The following is a 19,381-nucleotide window of genomic DNA, read 5'->3' as shown; positions in this document are numbered from 1 at the left end:
CCAAGATAATGTGATGTGGGATGTGGGTGTAATCAAAGGAGAGGCACAAAGGATGACTCCAGATGGTGGAGTTGCCATTTGCTGTGATAGCAAAAATGTGCAGGTTAGAAATAGGGATTTGATGGTAGTCAGCATGTAAATCACACATAATGCTTTGAAACTATGTGCGATCACTGAAGGAAAGAAAGTACACAAAATAGAAGCGGTCCAAACAATGAGCCTTGGAACACTCCAGCATGTGGAGGCTAAGTGATCGAGAGGAACCAGCAAACAGAGAAGCATCTGTTAGGGTAGGAAGAAAACTTGCAAAGCTACTTGTAAATTAGAATGAAGACTGAGAAAATGGACCATTGGATTCAAGCTAGTGTGTGGAGTGGAGGTGGCGGGGGATCATTGATGACCTTTCTACTTTACATACCTGTGAACTACTGCCATTAGATTATCTTATTCCCCACCCCCCCCCCCCCCACAGCCATCTCCTGAGGGATCTTTTTTATCACTATCTCCAATTTCAGCTACTTGCTCCCGCTCTTCTTATCCTGTCAAGAGATTTTATTTATTTTTTTTTTAAAGATTTTATTTATTAGAACGAGCAGGGAGCGGAGGGGTGGGGAGCCACACAGGGACTGGAAGAGTAGGCAGTAGGCCTCCCCCTGAGCAGGGAGCCCAACACGGGGCTCAATCCCAGGACCCTGAGATCATGGCCTGAGCCGAAGGTAGACGCTTAACCCACTGAGCCACCCAGGCACCCCGTCAAGAGATTTTAAAATGCATAACTCTGTGCCATTGTTTATTTCTCAAGAAAGGTCTTCCACCCATACAAAATTCAAATGAAGTTGAGGGTCTTATCTGACTATGAAATTTATTGAACACATAATTGAAAATATCTACCAATATAAAGCATCATTTCTCAGCTAGATCTTCACAAAGCATCAAAATTTCCCTTACTGGCTTTTGAATGATACACTGAATATTGAACTTCTAAGAGAAATTTCTGTAAGAAAGAATCTTAAGGATTTGGGGTTGAGGTGGACATTAATTCAAGTGTTTCAGCGAAGGTGTGTTTTTCTTCTAACAGTTCTTAGATTACATTCTCTTTCATTTGGAGTTCCTTACTATTGATCATTTCTCGAGTACTGTAACAAAGCAAATTTACAAGCATCCAATGTAATAAGATGAGGGAAAAAGTCATGTGATGCTTTGTTGTCAAACACTTGCAGCTGCTAGATGTTGTTTCAGCTTTTTACGGGCCGTCACATTTTTTGAATCAGAGGAATAATTTCTGAACTCCTAGTAGGAAAAAAAAACCCTTAATTTTGGCTTTCCACAGATACCACTGTGGAAAATGTGCTTGGGAGTATGTTATTTAGTTGTCCCATAGGATTCTAGTTTTCAATATAGATTATTACTTCTAATCCACAATTTTACCTAGGAAGTGGAAAACTGTGTGTTGACTCTGATTCACCAGCCCACAATCAGCCTGCCTCCCGGTAAAGGGTTGGCTCCTGGGAGACCTTCCCCTCTAAGGCATTGGCATCAGGGTGAAATTGTTTAATTGGGGTGCCTGCAGGCCACAAATGCTTTAGGTGAGGAGGATTTGAGGGTAAGGGTCATAGTTTGTCAATTTAGTCAGAGGGTGGTAATTCTCAAGTTTCGCGCTGATAGGAATCGGGCCAATGGCAATTACTTCATCCAATCGTTTAGTAAGAAGCCATGCTTATGAACATAAACATGACTTTTCTTTAAGGCAACACTTTCGGCAAAGCTAGTCCTCTCTTTTTCTATGTTCAAGCCCTGCTGCTGCTCAGGATTTGCCCACAACCAGGAAGCCCTTGGCATTTGCAGGTCAGTTTCAGGTTTGAGCCTTGCAATCCTGCTTTTAAGTTCTGGACGATAGACATCTCTCGCTTTTCCTACTGGCCCATAACTACGATTGCTTGTATAGATATGTCAAGTTTTATTCAATTACCGTGCTCTTTCAGTTAAGAACCTCTCAATATTAAGACTGGATATGAATGCAATCGGCCACCTTCCCTAGGATTTCTCACTTAAATATATAATCTGCATTACCCACAGAGTATTAAAACATCTGTTCTCCAGTAGGAATGCAAGCATTTGCTTTTCTTTGCCAGCTTAAAAATAATTTAAAAATAGCTTTTTGGATGAGTTCAGATAAGAACTAGGGGAAGGACAAAGAAGCATGTTTAAATGAATTGTTCCAGGGCATTCTTGTGTCTTTAGAGAACCTCTCGTCAGGGGTTCCTGGCAAGCACTTTTGTCTGCATGCCCTGTCTGCTTCCTAAGCTCTTTAAAAGTCAGACCTATATACATTATATCAGCTAGACGTTCTATAAATGCGATTGAGGGCACCCCGAAGAAGTGATGCAACAAGACTGAACCTTTTTTTTTCTTCTCTTTCAACACCTGGATTATTATTTTGTTATTTGTTTTTCATGACTGCAAGTCATAAAACCTAATCAGCTTTCCTAACCCATCTGTTAGGTATGAATGAAGTGAAAGGCTCCTTATCAGTTTGAAATGTACTGTATGCAGTTGACTAAGAAAGCTGCAACATAAATCTTTGTAGGCCCTAGAAGTTTTGCCGTAGTTGCTATGCTACTCGAGTAAACATTTGTATGTGTGTATTTGTCCAGGGAAGATTCATTGTAAATGTTGTATTTTTAAAATTGCACTCGCCACAAAAATCCTAATAAAAAGACAAGCTATGGTTTTTTAGAGATACGTAACTATTTATTGTGAAATGATAAGCAACTCGGATGGTACTATTCCAAAGAGGAAGTCAGCTTTTCTTTTTCTAAAAAAGGAAAAGATGACAATAAATGCATAAAATATTTAAAGTAGCCATAATAAAATACAAAAACACTAAAATGTTGATTTTTCAAAAGTTAACACTGGAGAAGTCAAGAAGAGAACTCATTCTTGCAGCCAAACTTGCTGCGTTGAGCTGGTAACACTGATTCTCAGATGGCCATTACTTGGTCTGAACACGGGGGCTACCAGTTATTTTTCAACAATAAAAATAGAAATACATTTGTTTTTCAGTTATTCCTTCATATTAAATTCACTTTTTATGGTCCACCGCTCACCAGGATTTGTGTGATGCTGTTTTGTCACTTCTGTGATCCACAGGAGCAAATTCTCAGTGTGGCTTTGTTTTGGCAAGGGAAAAATTACTCTTAAAATAGGGAGGGGAGAATCTCTCCTATAATAGGGAATACTTGGCTTATAAAGGTTAAACTTCACCAGGGCAAGTATTTTGGTCTGTTTTGTTTCCAGTGCCCACCTCAAAAGCTTTTGAATAAATGTGAAGTGATTTAATGGATATAGTATAAAATTAATCTTTGTTGGCTGCTCTAATAGATCATGAGAGGTTGGTGATGACACCATGCACTAGAGCACTAGGGCTGCTCTTACAAAACACCAGAGTGGTGGCTTACACAACACAACTTATTTTCTCAGAATTCTCGAGGCTGGAAGTTCCAGATCAAGGTATCAACAGGATTCGTTTCCTCTGAGGTCTTTCTCTTTGGCTTGTAGATGGCCATTTTCTCCCTGTGGTCTTCACGTGGTCTTTCTTCTGTGCGTGTCTGTAAGCAAATTTCCTCCTCTTCTAAGGACCAGCCATGTTGGATTAGGCCCCGCCAGTGATCTCATTTTAACTGAATTACCTCTTTAAAGGCCCCATCTCTGAACACAGTCTCGTTCTGAGGTACTAAAGGGTACCTCATTCCCTAACGGGACACAATTCAGCTCACAACATGGCATGTATCTATATGTATTTGAAAACATGCCAATATCAATTCTCTAAACATGAACCTGTTTCCTTCTGATTTTTAGAACCACACAGCTTCCATTCATAAGCTAGATATGTATGCCTTTCTAGGGACATTTGGATTCTTAAAAAGCAGGGGAAACTTGTGTGCACTCTCAGGATAGGAAAAAAAAAAAAAATCGGTGTCAAATTATCTTAGTTGTAGCATAGGGCAGTGTCTCCCAAAATTTACTGACAATCTAAAGCAACAAGGAAAATTTAAAGAAAAAAAAAAAGAAGTAGAGTTCCACTCCATCACATACTTACTAAGGAGTATGTTTTGTTTTTAAAGCTCTCCAAAATTTTGCTGAAGCCGTATTGGACTCTTTTTTTTTCTTTTTTTCTTCTTCTTTTTTTAAATCCAGATATAATTGACATATAACGTTGTGTGAATTTAAGTTGTACAATGTGTAAATTTCATACATTTATATACTGTAGTGTGACTACCACATGGCATTAGCTAACGCCTCTATCATCATAACCCATGATGATTTTATTTTTGTAGTGAGAACATTTAAGATCTGTTAACATCTTTGAAGTATATTATACAGCATTGTTGACTATAATCACAATGTTATGTATTCTCCAGCACTTATTTTGAACTGTAAGTTTGTACCCCTTCACCAACATCTTCCCAGCTCACCCATCCCGCCCCCCAGCCCCTGGTCACCACCATTCTATTCTCTGTTTCTACAAGTTCAGCTTTTTTAGATTCTGCAAGTAAAATCATATAGGACTTGTCCTTCTCTATCTGACTTAGTTCACATAGTATAACGCCCTCAAGTTCCATCCATGTTGTCACAAATATCAGAATTTCCTTTCTTTCTCATGGCTGAATATTATACCATTGTGGATATACACCACATTTTCATTATCCGTTCATCCGTTGATGGATACTTAGGTGGTTGTTTCTATATCTTGGCTATTGTGAATAATGCTGCAGTAAACATAGGGTAAATATATTTTTGATATCCTGTTTTCATTCCTTTGGATATATATCCAGAAATGGGATTGCTGGATGATATGGTAGTTCTCTTTTTAATTTTGTACAGAACCTCCACACTGTCTTCCATAATGGCTGAACAAATTTACATTCCCACAACAGTGCCTAAGGATTTTTTGGAAATAATACCAAAAGCACAAGTAACAAAAGCCAAAATCTTCAAGCGGGACTATATCAAAATAAAAAGCTTCTGCACATCAAAGAAACAATCAACCAAATGAAAAGGCAACTTGTGGAGTGGGACAGAACATTTGCAAACCATATATCAGATAAGGGGTTCATATCCACAATATATCAAGAACTCATACAACTCAATAACCAAAACCAAACAATCTGATTTAAAAAAAAAAATGGGCAGAGAATCTGAATAGACTTTTTTTTTTTTTCCAAAGCAGACCCAAATGGCTAACAGTACATGAAAAGATGCTTAACATTACTAGTCATCAGGGAAATGCAAATCAAAACCACAATGAGATATCACCTCACACCAGTTAGAATGGCTGTCATTAAGAGGACAGGAGACGAGTGTTGGCAAGGATGTGGGGAGAATGAACCCTCTCATTTCTGACAATTATATAGAATTCTTAAATTTAAAACCTGGAAAGAAACTTAGAGGTGACTGAGTTTAGTGGGTGTTGCTTTACAGAGGAGGAAACTGAGGCTCAGGGGCTTATCGTATCTGCCCAACTGCTCTTCCCTAAATGTGAGCAGCTCCAGGATTAGAGTAGACCCACTGACTCTTGATTAGGGCTCTTCTCTCACATCATGCTGTCATTCAGAATGACTTTCACCAGGAAATTTAAAAGACCTCATTTTGTTTAGGACCCTTCTTTGTACATGGCACTGACATTTTAGAAATGCACTGTTTGACAGGACACTTCACTGCATAGAGATTTCAGATCTCCTTCTGCCCTTTCGCCATCTATCCCTCCAAGTCACATACCTGAACATCTAGGCTGGGACTACACAGTCACCAGGTTGTCACTGCTACCCTGCATGTAATGGCAGAAAAGCTTTTTTCTGGCTCACTAAGGGTGTTGATTTAGTTTACGTGACAGAACACCGAGAAACTATGCCTTCCATTACTGACCATTATCATCCACTAAATAGTCTTAGGGCAACCCATAACTTAGTAATAAGTATCTCTTTTCATAGTGAATAGAAGAGAAAGGAAGTGGAGAGTGTGCAGATCCAATTCAACTCAAGGCACTTAGCCCAACATAAGTATTTTTAAATACAAAAGATATTCTTAGAATTCTTTAGACACTAAATCTTGGAGAAAAGGCTATGACTTAGACTAAAAAGAGTAGTTTTTGGTTAGAGGAAAAATTAAAACTTAAAAAATCAGAGGACATTTTTTTTTCCTCTAGCTTCTTTTTTTCCATCGCTCCCCCTTTTGTCTGAGAATCCCTTTAGACAACTTAGAAAAGCAGAACTACAAAAGTGAACAACTTGGTTGTTCCCTGAACCAGTGGGTGCGGTTAAGAGTCATGAGAAAGCCCTTAAATGAAAGCACTACTTCCTCTGTTCTGTCCAAAGATTGATTCTTAGAATCCAGGGGAAGCAAGTTTTGGGGTGGGACTGCTGTGTGGTTGGTTGTGTGTGTGTGTGTGTGCTGTGTGGTTGTCTGTGTGTGTGTGTGTGTGTGTGTGTGTGTAAAATAAGTTACCTTATTTTAATTTAAATATTTAGAAACTTGGAAATTTATGACGTCAGCCAATATATGTATGCAGTAATGTATGCTAAGTTGTGTTCTCCCAATCTTTGTCATTTCAGGGGATTGATATTCTAATATTTCATTGAACCCAAGGTGTCCGAATTTTGTTTGTTCAATATTACAGGCTTATTTTGTTTTGCTTTCTTTTGTATAAATACTTTGAACTTTTAGCTCAGCAGTGTTGATTTCAGTTGGAACTTTTCATTGCTTCAAAAGTAATGCTCTATGCAGAGACTCTCAAATAAACGTGGAAACAAAATAAGCCAATCCATGCTTGGATTATGGTCTAATGGAAAATAGCTTAAATAACAATTTTATATCATACCTAAAATATACATCTGCACTCTGACATTTTAATGAAGAATATCTTTTTGTTTTAGCTTTCTACATTTACTCTCGGTGTGCAGATCATGACACGTTTGATTTGTTTTATATCGTCATAGTCATGAGTAATAACTCAGTTATTCTTTGAGTATTACCGACCCTTAATTTCCACTTTATATAAACATACATTTTGGCTTATCTTTTAAAAATTTGCAAAACATTTGCATTAACCTTTTCACATTATAAATTTAATCAGTAGTACCAAATGTATATTGAATCGAGGCATATTTATATAGCTTGGGGATTTTTTTGTCATTTCAATTAACACTGAAAGCTTTTATTAGATAATTGTTTATTTATATCCATAATATAGTTATCAACTATAATAGTACTCTCTATCAAAGAAATTTTGCATTTCTTAGACAACTAAAAAAATACTGGGAGTAAATAGAAATGTATTACATTTGGTTTCTACTCTCAAAAGTTGGATAGAATAATTGAAAACATCTTAGTGCTAATAATATTTTAGCCAGACTTTTGATATTATTGAAATTAGATCTTTAAGAATGAAATCAGTGTTGACCCAAGACTGCCACATTCATTTCTGCTCACTATGTTGTATAAAAATGCCCCCCTTCCTGTGGGCAGAGAGGGCTCTGCACCCATAAAGCTATGAGCCCCAGCAGGGGGATATGCCTGCCCCAGAGAACAATGTTTTGTTTTGGTTTGGTTTGGTTTGGGTTTTTTTTTGGTCCACTTTCTAATTTACAGAGCAGCTTCTGCTTTTCAAACCATGTGCCCAAGGGATAGCCCAGAAAGGGGATCTTTTTCAAATTGACACAATTGAGATATATGGCCAACGATGGCCCTGTTGTTAATGAAATTTTCATGGATGAATCATGTTTCAAGAAAGACCATTATAAATGGTAAAGATTTACTGTGTGGATCACAGGAGGGAGGGTTTTGCATATGGGGAAGGGGAGCAGTATTTAGCACGGGTAGAGGTACAAGGTCTGCGATGACTATGACATGTGCAGTAGTTAGTGAAGAGACTGGATTGATTGGAACAAAATGTGCATGTCTTTGATGAGTAGAGGATTAGATGGGAAAGGTGAGCAGAGGTCAGATTGTGAGGATCCTGAGTGCAGGGCAAGGAATTTGGATTTTATCCTCTAGATGAGAAATCACTCTAGGCATTTGTCCAGATTCATCACATGATCAGTGATAACTTATTTTAGGTAGATTAACCCAGGGTTATGCAGCAGAGAATAAAGGTAATAAGGAAAGCCTGAAGGCATGTCAACAAAGTTAACCGCTGCTATAAATAGTACATTGTTTCCAGTATCTGGCCCAGGGTCCAAGTAATCAGGATGAAATGGAAGAGTTTATATGATAGTTATTAAAATTATTATAACAAATGTTACAACTTTTACTGGATCTCTAAAAGGAACCTATATTTATTGTAAAAATGTAAAAAATAGGACATGTGTGTTGTATGTATTTATGTATATTGAATCGAGGCATATTTATATAGCTTGGGGATTTTTTTGTCATTTACTACATTGTAGGCATTCCTTTTGTTAAAAAAAATTCTTAGAGGGCCTAATTTTTAATGACTGTACACCATTTCAGTTTGAGTACAAGTAACTATTCCAATATTACAAGTTTAGATTTGTTATCAACTTTCTGTTATTGTAAATACTACTGTAATGAACATCAATTGACATAAATGTCTTATTCCACACTCTTCCTCTCCCCTCCTCTGCAAAATTAATAATAATAAATAGAAGTAATAAATAACGAAAAAATAAGTTGAGCACTTGTTCATGTATTTATTTCGCCTATTTTGATTTCAGTTCTGATCTACCACTCCCTGCCTTTATAGTCTGCTTTTTAAAAGTCAGTGGTTGTGGGGGCAGGTTTGTCATTGAACTTTTATTGAATTATTGTCTCATTTGTTGCTTACCGTTTAAAATGATGTATTTTAAGGGGCACCTGGGTGGCTCAGCCGTTAAGCGTCTGCCTTCGGCTCAGGTCGTGATCTCAGGGTCCTGGGATCGAGCCCCACATCGGGCTCCCTGCTCGGTGGGAAGCCTGCTTCTCCCTCTCCCACTCCCCCTGCTTGTGTTCCCTCTCTCGCTGTGTCTCTCTCTGTCAAATAAATAAATAAATAAAAATTAAAATAAAATAAAATAAAATAAAATAAAATGATGTATTTTAATCCATTGCTCTATACCTGGGCATTTAGATTATTTTGAATTTTTCTCTATTTCAAACAACACTGTGATGTTTCCATGTGCACAAATAAAAGGATGTGAACCTCAAAAGTGAATTACACAGACATGGATCATATAAATCTTTTATTCTAATATCCTGTGTACATCCATTAAATCAACTGAAGTGGTTGTACCAATTTATGCTCACTTCAGCAGGCAGAACAGAGAAATTCCAAGTTACCCATATCCTTGGCAATCCTTTCTTTTAAATCCTTGCCAAACTCACGTATGTGAAATAGTAGCTCCTTTTTTGTATGTAAAATAATACCTCACTTTGTTTTGCATTTCTCTGATAACTAATGAATTTTAGCATGCTTTTGTATGTCGATTGGCCATTCAAGCCTCTTGTCTGGAATTTGCCCATTCTCTATTGAGTTGTTGGGGTTTTTTGTACATTCTGGACACTCATCCTGTGACATGTCGTTCATCAGGCCGTTCTCCCAGTGTCTTTTAATCCTGTTTATCAAAAAAGGTATGGACAAATGTATCAAAGTTATTTTTTATGGTGTGGGTGTTCTCTGTCTTGACTAACAAGTTCTTCTCCAATGTGAAAGGCTTTTCACCTATGTTTTGTTCTAATTCTTCATGAGTTAATTACTTTATATTAAGTTTTTAATTTGACACTCATTTGCATAACTACCTGGTGAGTTTCCAGATTGAGGAAAATGAAAAGTGAAAAACAAAAGAAAAATTGGGTAAACAGTATTATAGTTTCCATTGTAAGTCCCTAATTGAACCTTAGAGACATTGTCCTTTTTCTTTAAGCAACAGATATCCACATCCGCCATGGTTTGTGATGATGAAGGTTAATGACTTTCTCATTGACTGCACAGAGATCTATTGGAATTCATCTACATGAAGTCTTTGCAAAGCAATTACTTCTAATTTGGGTTGAATACAATTTCACTTCCCTTGCGTTTTCAGCCTCAGTTTACCTTACTTCATGCATAAGTCCAGAAGAAATACATTGTCATTTTTAAAACAGTTAACATAAGATTCATTTTACTTTCAGCAATTCACGGAGGCTGTGAGCCCTTCCGTGTTACCCCCTTCAGCTTTGCCACTGGATCTGCTTAATAACGCTGTCACTGCCTTTAGTACCTTGGAAGATCTCATTCGGTATCTTGAACCAGACAGATGGCAGTTGGACTTGGAAGACCTATATAGGCCAACCTGGCAACTTCTTGGCAAGGCTTTTGTTTTTGGAAGAAAATCCAGAGGTAAGTTCTCTCTTCAGATTAGAACCAACCTCGTTTAATTTTCTTAGCAATTTTAGTGTTCCGGATTCTTCTACCATAGCGTCTAAGGAGTAGAGTTTAAAATTCTTCCGTGATATATGTAAACAACCCATTTTTATAACATTTGAGCATATTTACACATTAAATAAGAATGCACACAAAAAGAAGCAACTGTAATTCAGGGGGTTTGGAAGATTAAAAGGAATACTTTTGCTGAAAATTCTTGCCATTTCTTCAGTTCAAAATATCATTTTGATGAAGTCCACTGTTATGTTTCATGAGAATCATTGCTCATTCAAATCTAATATTTGGGGTATATTGATTTGATTTAGAGATTCAAGAGAGATTACCTTAGTGCTAAACCAGATTTGGGCCTTAGAAAAGGGAAAGAAATAAAAATCATCACCTGCCATGTCCCCGTGGGTCAGGGTTATATCAGTTTCCATCTCCTAAGCCTACAAACTTCTATAAATAATATGGAAAATAACAGGGGTTCATCATAAGATAGAATTAGGAGTTTCCAAGACAGGATTCAGAGCAAGAAAGAATAACCAAAGGGTACCCATACCATGATAATTTTTCTCTCTATAAATTTGCCTCTGAAATGATCACTTGACCCTATGAGCGTATCTCCCTTCAAGAGTGAAAGTGTTGATAATTAAACTTAATTCCATATGATCAAGAAATTGGAAATAACATTAACCGAGTCTTCCCTAAGGTTAGCTAATTTTCCCAGTAACATTAGGATTGGAAAGTATCCATATCAGACACAAATGAAACAGTAATAGAAATAACTGGCTAATTATAATGCACTCAAAGAATCTGTTTCAGGCTCTCAGAAACAGGGTAGATCTAGAGAATGGAATGACAGTCTGGAGAATTTATATGGAAGGAACAGTATTTTGTTAGTTTGAGCAATTCACAAGGGCAGATTGCACCAGACTTGTCTTCTAAATCTTGTCAGAAAGAAACCCGATTCCTGCCCTTTCCTGAGAAGAGTTGCAACCCTACTGGATCAAGGGCTTTTTAATCTCAGCAGGTCATGTCCAGACTTGCCCAGCCGTGGTATTTTGCTATGCCAATAGACGTGGTTTCCTTTCAGCAATATTTGAAATTGGTGTTCAAGTGCATGGGCAGCCGAATCCTGTCCAGATGCTGAAAGCTGTTACATATTTATAAGATTTGATCTTGATGAATAACTTGATGAATAACTTATGAACACTTCCCTTCCCTCCCACTTAGGAACAGGAAAATGAAGATCTGCAAGGCTAGCTGAAACACTTGTGAATAGAGCCTTTGTTAGATTTGAAGTAGATTATCATGTTGATCTGGAAAAAGCAAAGGGAGTAAACCAGGTTCTAAAGCTCAGATCTTGCTTTTGACAGCTGATCTCAGGATTCGAGCCTAAAAATCTCCCTTCTAGCCATGCCTTTATGCCTGCACCTCTCCACCTGGTGCTCAGTGAAGATTTGGCCAGAGGCTAGCTTGTATTTAAAAGCATCCAGCGCTGAACCAGATCTTTCAAATATTCATTTAGCACTTTCCAAATTGAAGCCCTTTGCAGTTTGCCAAAACTATTAACTTTTTAAGCATACAGTAAGTGTGAGAAAAGCAGTGTATATTTTTGGAACTCTACATAAACTAAAATGCAGGTGTGGGATAACATCTATGTAGACAAAACCAACTCCCCTCCCAAGAGTCTTTCTACAAAGGAACAAGGAGTAAAACGTTTAAAAGCTTCTAATTAGACATCGAAATTGATTTTCCACAGAATAAACATATCACAATGTTACCACATTCATCTTAGAAAGACCACCCTCAGATTGCATTACAGTAATAGAATATCCTTGACCTGAATATCTTAAAAGAATGAGCAACTAACGAAGCAAAGTGTATCCATGATTTTTTTTTTCAGTCAGTATTAGCTTTTTTAGTAAAACTTGCAATATTGGTGAATCTGAACAAGAAAATCTGCATTAGGAAAAACGACTTTAATTGCTGCCATACTCAAAATCTTCATTTTTTAGAAAGGCAAACTAATGCATGTGTTGTCTTAGGAAGTAGTTTCAGAAAGAAAGTAAAGAACCCAAACACTGATTTTTTATTTTTCAAATACTTTACAGAGGGAAACCTCCATAAGACTATAGTTAAGTTATTAAAAAAAAAAAAAAAAAAAAAATATGTGTGTGTGTGTGTGTATGTGTTGGACATGATCTTTCTCTTTTTTGATATTTTTCTTTTGTTGTTGTTTTTTGTTTTTTCATTTTTCTTGCCCAGAAGTTCTGCACAATGTTTGGAGAATTTGTGACATCAAATTATAGTCACATGACTTATTTTAATGAAGCTTAGATGAGCTTGAAGCCTTGGGAGTAGGAAGCTTATATTTCAAATAAGATATGCCAAATTGAAAATCCCTAATTGTATTTGCAGTGTGTACTGCATTAAGGTTTTTCAGTGTTTTTGTTTTGTGTTTTCCTTTTCTTCCTCTGGCTTAGGGTTTTCATTCATACCTTGCTACTGCAGAAAAAGAAAATACCTTATTTTCTAAGTCAAGCTTACCCAGTACTTAAAAAGGACTTTTGACTGTTGTGTCAAACATGATAAATGAGTGGAAGCTAAGTTGCAAGTGTGTTTAAATTTTCACATTGTACCAGGTATCATAACTCAGTTCACTGGGGAAATCTATCTAACCTTTTATTGTGGTTAAGTAAACATTTTAAAGTGAACATACACTGTCTCATTTTCCAGTTCCATGAAATAGTGTGTTTAAAACTGAGGTAGATGAATATCCTTTGAAAGCTGAGAGCTTCATTCACGTTCTAAAGAGGTATAAATCTTAAATAAGCATTGAAAATCTTGGCAGCTGGCTTTTGTATTGTATGTATGTGCATGTTTTCTACTTTCTAAACCCTTCTTGCCTAGATATTAACTTCTAGAGAAAAGATGCAGATAAACTCATATACAGCTTTAACAGTGAAAGAGCAGTACGTGCATATACTATTAGTTCAGCCAAATGAAATCAGGTGAAATATGTGACATCATTTAACTCAATTATCTCATTACTTTTATTAGAGATAAGTTGGTCTTTTATGGCACTCAAAAGAATGAACTCATTTCCTCTTAAATATTTAAAAGCTTTCCTTTCACGGGATCATTTTTCAGATGAAAGGGAAATCTTTAAATACTCAAAACAGTGATTTTCTATTTAGTTGGAAAAAAGTAATTTTTTAGCTAAATAAGATATTGAAATGAACCTACGGAATTAGCATTTCCTTGGTGTTTCCCTATACTTGACCAAGGTTTTAGTCAACCGTATAGTTGACATGTGCTTATAATTTACAATTGCATGTGCATGATTTATCCTCTATTTCTTGCAAATACTTACAGTGGCTTCCTTTGACATTTTAGAAAAACTTGATCACATGTACAAGTAAATGAAGAATTGTAAAACAAGCAACAAGAAAACAAGCATTTGATTCTTAATCACCTTATCATTTTAAAATTATTTTCAAATATTGACACTTAATTTTTAAAACTGGAGTACAGAGTGTTTATTGTTACTTGAAGCCCTCTTTAACCAGAAAATTTGTTTCTTTTTTTCAATTCTTGTTTATAATGTTTCCAATATTAGTGAAAAGTATTTAACCAGATTTATTCTATTTAGATAATATTCCAAATTTTAATAAAATCTTTCTTTTTGAAGAAAAAGTTCTGATGAATTGTATGCTATCCAAAACTCTTCAAATTTATTGGAATTGCTATTATTTGACTATTTCTAGGAAAAAAAAGGGCAAAGTTATAAAGCAGACATTAAAATTATAGGATATGATACTTAAGTACTATTCATGTTTTATATAAATTCATATTAAGTATGACATGCTGTTTTGATATAAATTAACTGAGGCAAGTATCATTTTGTAGTTAAAAACAAAGATTCTTTGAGAATTTCCTACAACAATCTGATGAAAGGATATTTTTGTTTGGTCTTCACAATTAGGTATTCTTTTAAAGAATAAAACACTGCATAGTTAACCACCTTGCTAAAAGAATAGAGATAATCGTTATAAAGTAGACATCTCTTCCCTCCTTTAGAAGGAGAAGAATAGAAATCTGAAGGAGCCTAGTTAAACTGAATTTCAAACATTATGAATTACTCAGGGCACTGGAAGCAGGGGTTTTCAGCAACCTCAGCCCTTTTAAAATGTATCATTTTTTTCACTCATGGTCTACTCAGCTGTCCTCAAAAATTCATTTCCTTCATGCCCTTTTTGCATTTTCTGAGTCTCATTGCCAGAAAAATTATGTAAAATCCTGGCAGCAAGTTTCTGTAAGTTGTTCTTCATTAATTGCATGAGCTTCTAAATCCCTTTAAAAATTGCATTTGTTTTTTAATCCAAGCATTCATCATTTTACATTCTATTCTTCCCTCCAGTGCTCTCCTTGTTTACTTTTTTACGAGGGTTAAAAGGTGTAGCCCTCTTTTTCTCTATAAAGTTTCCTATTTATAGCTCTCAACTGTTTCGTTGGCTCTGTTCTTAATATTGCACAACGGCATCTCTTTAATGGTCAGTAAGTCATAATGAAGCTTTGTTGACTATAAAATGAAAGTCCAAACTGCGAGCTGCAGAGCCCCCCCCAAAACCTCGTTAAAGTAAGAAGGGACCTTGTGGGGCGTATTGGTGAAATGGATTTCTCTCTGGAAGGATCTTGATGGAATAAATTCAGGCTCAGGGCATGAGCATGTTATTTGTCTTTGCTTCCTTTCACGCCACGCAGTGGTGGACCTGAACCTGCTGAAGGAGGAGGTAAGGCTGTACAGCTGCACGCCGCGGAACTTCTCGGTGTCCGTGAGGGAGGAACTAAAGAGAACCGACACCGTTTTCTGGCCAGGTTGTCTCCTGGTTAAACGCTGTGGGGGAAACTGTGCCTGTTGTCTCCACAACTGCCATGAGTGTCAGTGTGTCCCAAGCAAAGTCACTAAAAAATATCATGAGGTAGGTAGACCTTTTCTTCTCGGGTTCCTCTGTGTCTTAAGAAAAATAACAAAACCATGTATCTGAAATGAATTTTTGTTTGGAAGAGAGATGTAGCCTTCATGGGAAAAGAACAAATAAGGTTTACAAAATAATTCGTGTTTTCATTTTTTTTCTTTTCTTTTTTTTTTAATGAGGACCTTGAACTCAAAAACGCAGGCATTGAAGATTGAGAAGCTTGTCCTCTGATCGTATGACACGGGTGGTCAGTGACGTTTTCATCTGTCGTACCAAAAAGCAAATGTGTTCTGCAAGGGGGGGGAAGAATGGGTAAAACTTTTCAACTTGACACTTTTCAAAATATGAAGGGAAAATATTTTAAAGTCAGACTTGTCTCTGTTGGAGAAAGGAGATCTTCGATATTTATTTTTCCATTTGGGGCAATACGGAACATAAATCCCAAGAAGACATATTCGTAATTGTACCAATCTTCCTATTATTCCTGTTGCCCCAGATAGCACGTTAAACCTCTTATGGATTCCTTTCATCTCTTTATTCTGTGTGGAGTTAAGGAAAATATAAATACTAAATGTTAGTAATCATTGTTCTTCAGAAAATATAAATACTAAATGTTAGTAATTATTGACCTTGAGAACCTTAGAACTTACTCCAAATTTTCATTAGTGCTAGAATATCCCCAGTTATGCCCACCCTTTCTCCAGCAGCATCGTGTAGCACTCATACATCAGGAAGCAAAACATTCTTGATGAGGCAACCTTAATTTTTACAGAATGTTTACATTATACCAAGCCGAAATCGGCCCTTCTGACTTCATTTCGGTATAACTTCATCTCGTTACTTAGTATTTTTTCCACTGCCCCAAAGAATAATACAGAATAAATATCTGCTTCACCAATAAAATGATTTTTCATGTGCATAAGGACATCAATAAAACTCTTAATCTGTTAGGCAATCTGAAGCTGCCCAGTGCATAAAATGCACTTTATATGACTTGGCTGACCCACCCTTCACTAATATTGTGTTGGCAGCTGATAAAGTGGGACAGAAGCACTGGATTCCAATAGGCAAGGAATCCATCCTAGATCTACTATTAACTTGTAACCATCAACAGGATACTTAAACTCAGTTAAAATAAATGTAAAATAAGATAACCTCTCAGGTTTTTCCCAGCTGTGTTATTCCCTGACAATCAGTAGATTGCCATTTTTGGACAGTCACATCCCAAACTGGCAGTCTGTGATTAAAAAAAAAAAAAAAAGACTGTTTACCACCATTATTCATGTTCTACTTTCATTTCTGCACCCCATGCTTCTAAAGATCCTTGTGCTGGGAACAGTCTCCACTCCCCTTTCAGGAAGGAGATAATCATGAGCTTGGTGGCTCAGGTTGCTGCAGCCAGGCGGTGCTCAGAGGCTGGCCTTACCTCTACTCTGTGAACCAGGAATCTGAGAGTCAAGAAAAAACCCTTAATATGGCAGTTCCAAAAAGACTCAATAACATGCCTTAAAATCGAAGCAGGCATTAGAAATGATTGTGACTGTGAAAGGCTGTGATGAGAACTGGAATTAAACGAGATTGATCTTTTCTCACCTAAAATCATCTCACTGTGGACTTTCTTTTTTTTTTTTTTTTTTTTAAGATTTTATTCATTTATTTGACAGAGGCACAGCGAGAAGAGAGGGAACACAAGCAGGGGGAGTGGGAGAGGGAGAAGCAGGCTTCCCGCTGAGCAGGGAGCCCGATGTGGGGCTCGATCCCAGGACCCTGGGATCATGACCTGAGCCGAAGGCAGACGCTTAACGACTGAGCCACCCAGGCGCCCCTCACTGTGGACTTTCTAAAGCACGCCCCTATTAAATACAGTGTATCTGGGGACCCCGATTTAGCCAACAACTCTTGAATTTATAGCCACCATCCTAAGAGCTACAAAACCCAGACTAGTCATAGTAGCTTTTTTAAATAAGCTTGCCAGATGCTGAGGCTACATCTTGCTTTTAGTCAGCTAACTCAGTCCTTAGGTCAAGTGTATCCTCCTCCGTCCTATACCTACAGATTTCTTTTCAAATAACATTGGCTTTAGGGTTGTTAAGAAAGTTGCCAGAGAGTATGCGACATCTGTTTTAGTATCTCAGATAAAACTCTTGTGTGAGGAAAGACCATGGGAAGTGCTTATAAACTCAATGGCCTTCTTCCAGAATGACATCACTCCATTCTTTAGTCTTTGGGTGGGGTGGTTATGTATGCATGACCTGTATGTACACACATACAAGTAGGGGTGTTTATCTAATTGTGTGACCACCTAGTACAAGTTTCCCACAAATATCTCTAATGCATGTGCGTGTGGAAATATAATACTCCACATTTCTCATAAATATCTCCAGTAACAATCATGTCTTCATTTTTTATAATGCTCTGTGGAAATCATTAATTTTTCTGTGATAAGTTTTTGTTAACAAATTACCTTCTGAAAAAAAAGGGCTTACTTCTTTGGTGTCATTGATCATTTCTGAGGCCTAAATTTTTCTCAGTCCTATGTTTTGGAAGTAAGTTCTGAGTTTAGTACTACTACTCCTAAATAAGTGAAATTATTTTGGAGCACCTGAGTGGCTCAGTCGATTAAGCATCTGCCTTCGGCTCAGGTCATGATCCCAGGGTCCTGGGATCAAGCCCCACATCGGGCTCCCTGCTCAGCAGGGAGTCTGTTTTTCCCTCTCCCTCCACCCCTCTCCCCCGCTTGTGCTCTCTCTCTCTCTCTCTGTATCAAATAAATCAATAAACTCTTAAAAAAATAAGTGAAATTACTTTTAAACATAATTTCAAGTAGTTCTAAAATCATTAAGTCACTGAATACCATTAATGTGGATCTAGAGATGTAACTCATTTAAAGTGAAGCCTATTTTGGGCCTTAATTCTTTTTGATGACTACTATTCCAGTTTTCAGTTTGAAGATTATTCCACCTCAGGGAGAAGACTGAATTAGACATTCTAATTTTTCTCTCCTTCATCTGTCTCTATTATACCAGCTTCCCTAACTATTAAGCTGAATTATATTCCTCGTGTTACTACAAATATTACAGTTATTCCCTGTTTTGGTTCCTTTGCCATTTTCAAAGTGGGCTCAACTATTGTGCTGAAAATAAGTATAGAAAATTAAAAGGCTCATAATATATAGGATGATGTTATTGTTACGTGTTTTGATATTATAGCATAATCTTAATACTAATAGATTCTTACTGCTTTTGTATCGATTACCAGATACTGTTTATTGGAAGCCATCTTTGCTCTCCCCCCCCCCCAATTTCTTTAATGATTTTTCTATCTCCCAAATAGGATTTTTCAGAAAGCAAGAGAGGAGCTTTACATATGTATGAACTTAGGTGTTGCCCCTTCCTTGAAACACTTCCTACTTTCCTGCCCGTCCTAGCCTAACTAGTCCATCTTCTGTGCATGTGTAGAACTTTAGAGATATCTTGATGAGAGAATTTTTGCTCTTTCATAATTATTATTTATTTCTATTTGTTTTTACCAAATTGAGAATTAAGAACAAAGAGTGCATTACAGTGTAGTACTTAAGAAAACAGACTCCAAAGCCTGGCATCCAGCTGTTGGACTTTGAGCAAATGACTTCATCTCCTATGCCTCCCATTTCCTCATGTGTAAAGTGAACACCTAATGCTCATACCTTATCGGGAGGATTCAAGGAGCTGACAAAACACTTAGAACCAGTCTGGTACATTTCAAGTCCTTAGTATATGTTAGCTGTTCTCTTACTCATCTTCATCACACCCCACCCCCCGGGGCTTTGATTATGGCAAATGATCAATAAAGATTTAATGAATTTTTGCCCAGAGGTAGGACGAGTATTTCCTTTCAGGCAAAAAGATCTATAGGATACTCTGACAATAAAATTGTATTTGTTCCTTTTTTCCATCCTTAATTAGCCTAATGATTTTCACCTTGTTTATATATATATTGGTAACATGAAGTCTGGTCTTAC

At 36.9% G+C, this 19,381-nt stretch overlaps 1 protein-coding gene across 1 annotated transcript in view; it reads left to right on the top strand.

Moving 5' to 3' along the window:
- PDGFC (platelet derived growth factor C) overlaps positions 1–19,381 on the top strand; it is a 199,943-nt gene that overhangs the window by 176,612 nt on the left and 3,950 nt on the right. The window contains exons 4-5 of the mRNA XM_032413063.1: positions 10,165–10,372; positions 15,167–15,384. Of these exons, the coding sequence (XP_032268954.1) occupies positions 10,165–10,372; positions 15,167–15,384 (426 nt within the window). The remainder of the gene's footprint in view (positions 1–10,164; positions 10,373–15,166; positions 15,385–19,381) is intronic.

This window comes from Phoca vitulina, unplaced genomic scaffold (genome assembly GCF_004348235.1).
Source record: "Phoca vitulina isolate PV1807 unplaced genomic scaffold, GSC_HSeal_1.0 scaffold14, whole genome shotgun sequence".
NCBI classification, from domain to species: domain Eukaryota; kingdom Metazoa; phylum Chordata; class Mammalia; order Carnivora; family Phocidae; genus Phoca; species Phoca vitulina.
This window is presented reverse-complemented; position numbering and strand designations above follow the sequence as displayed.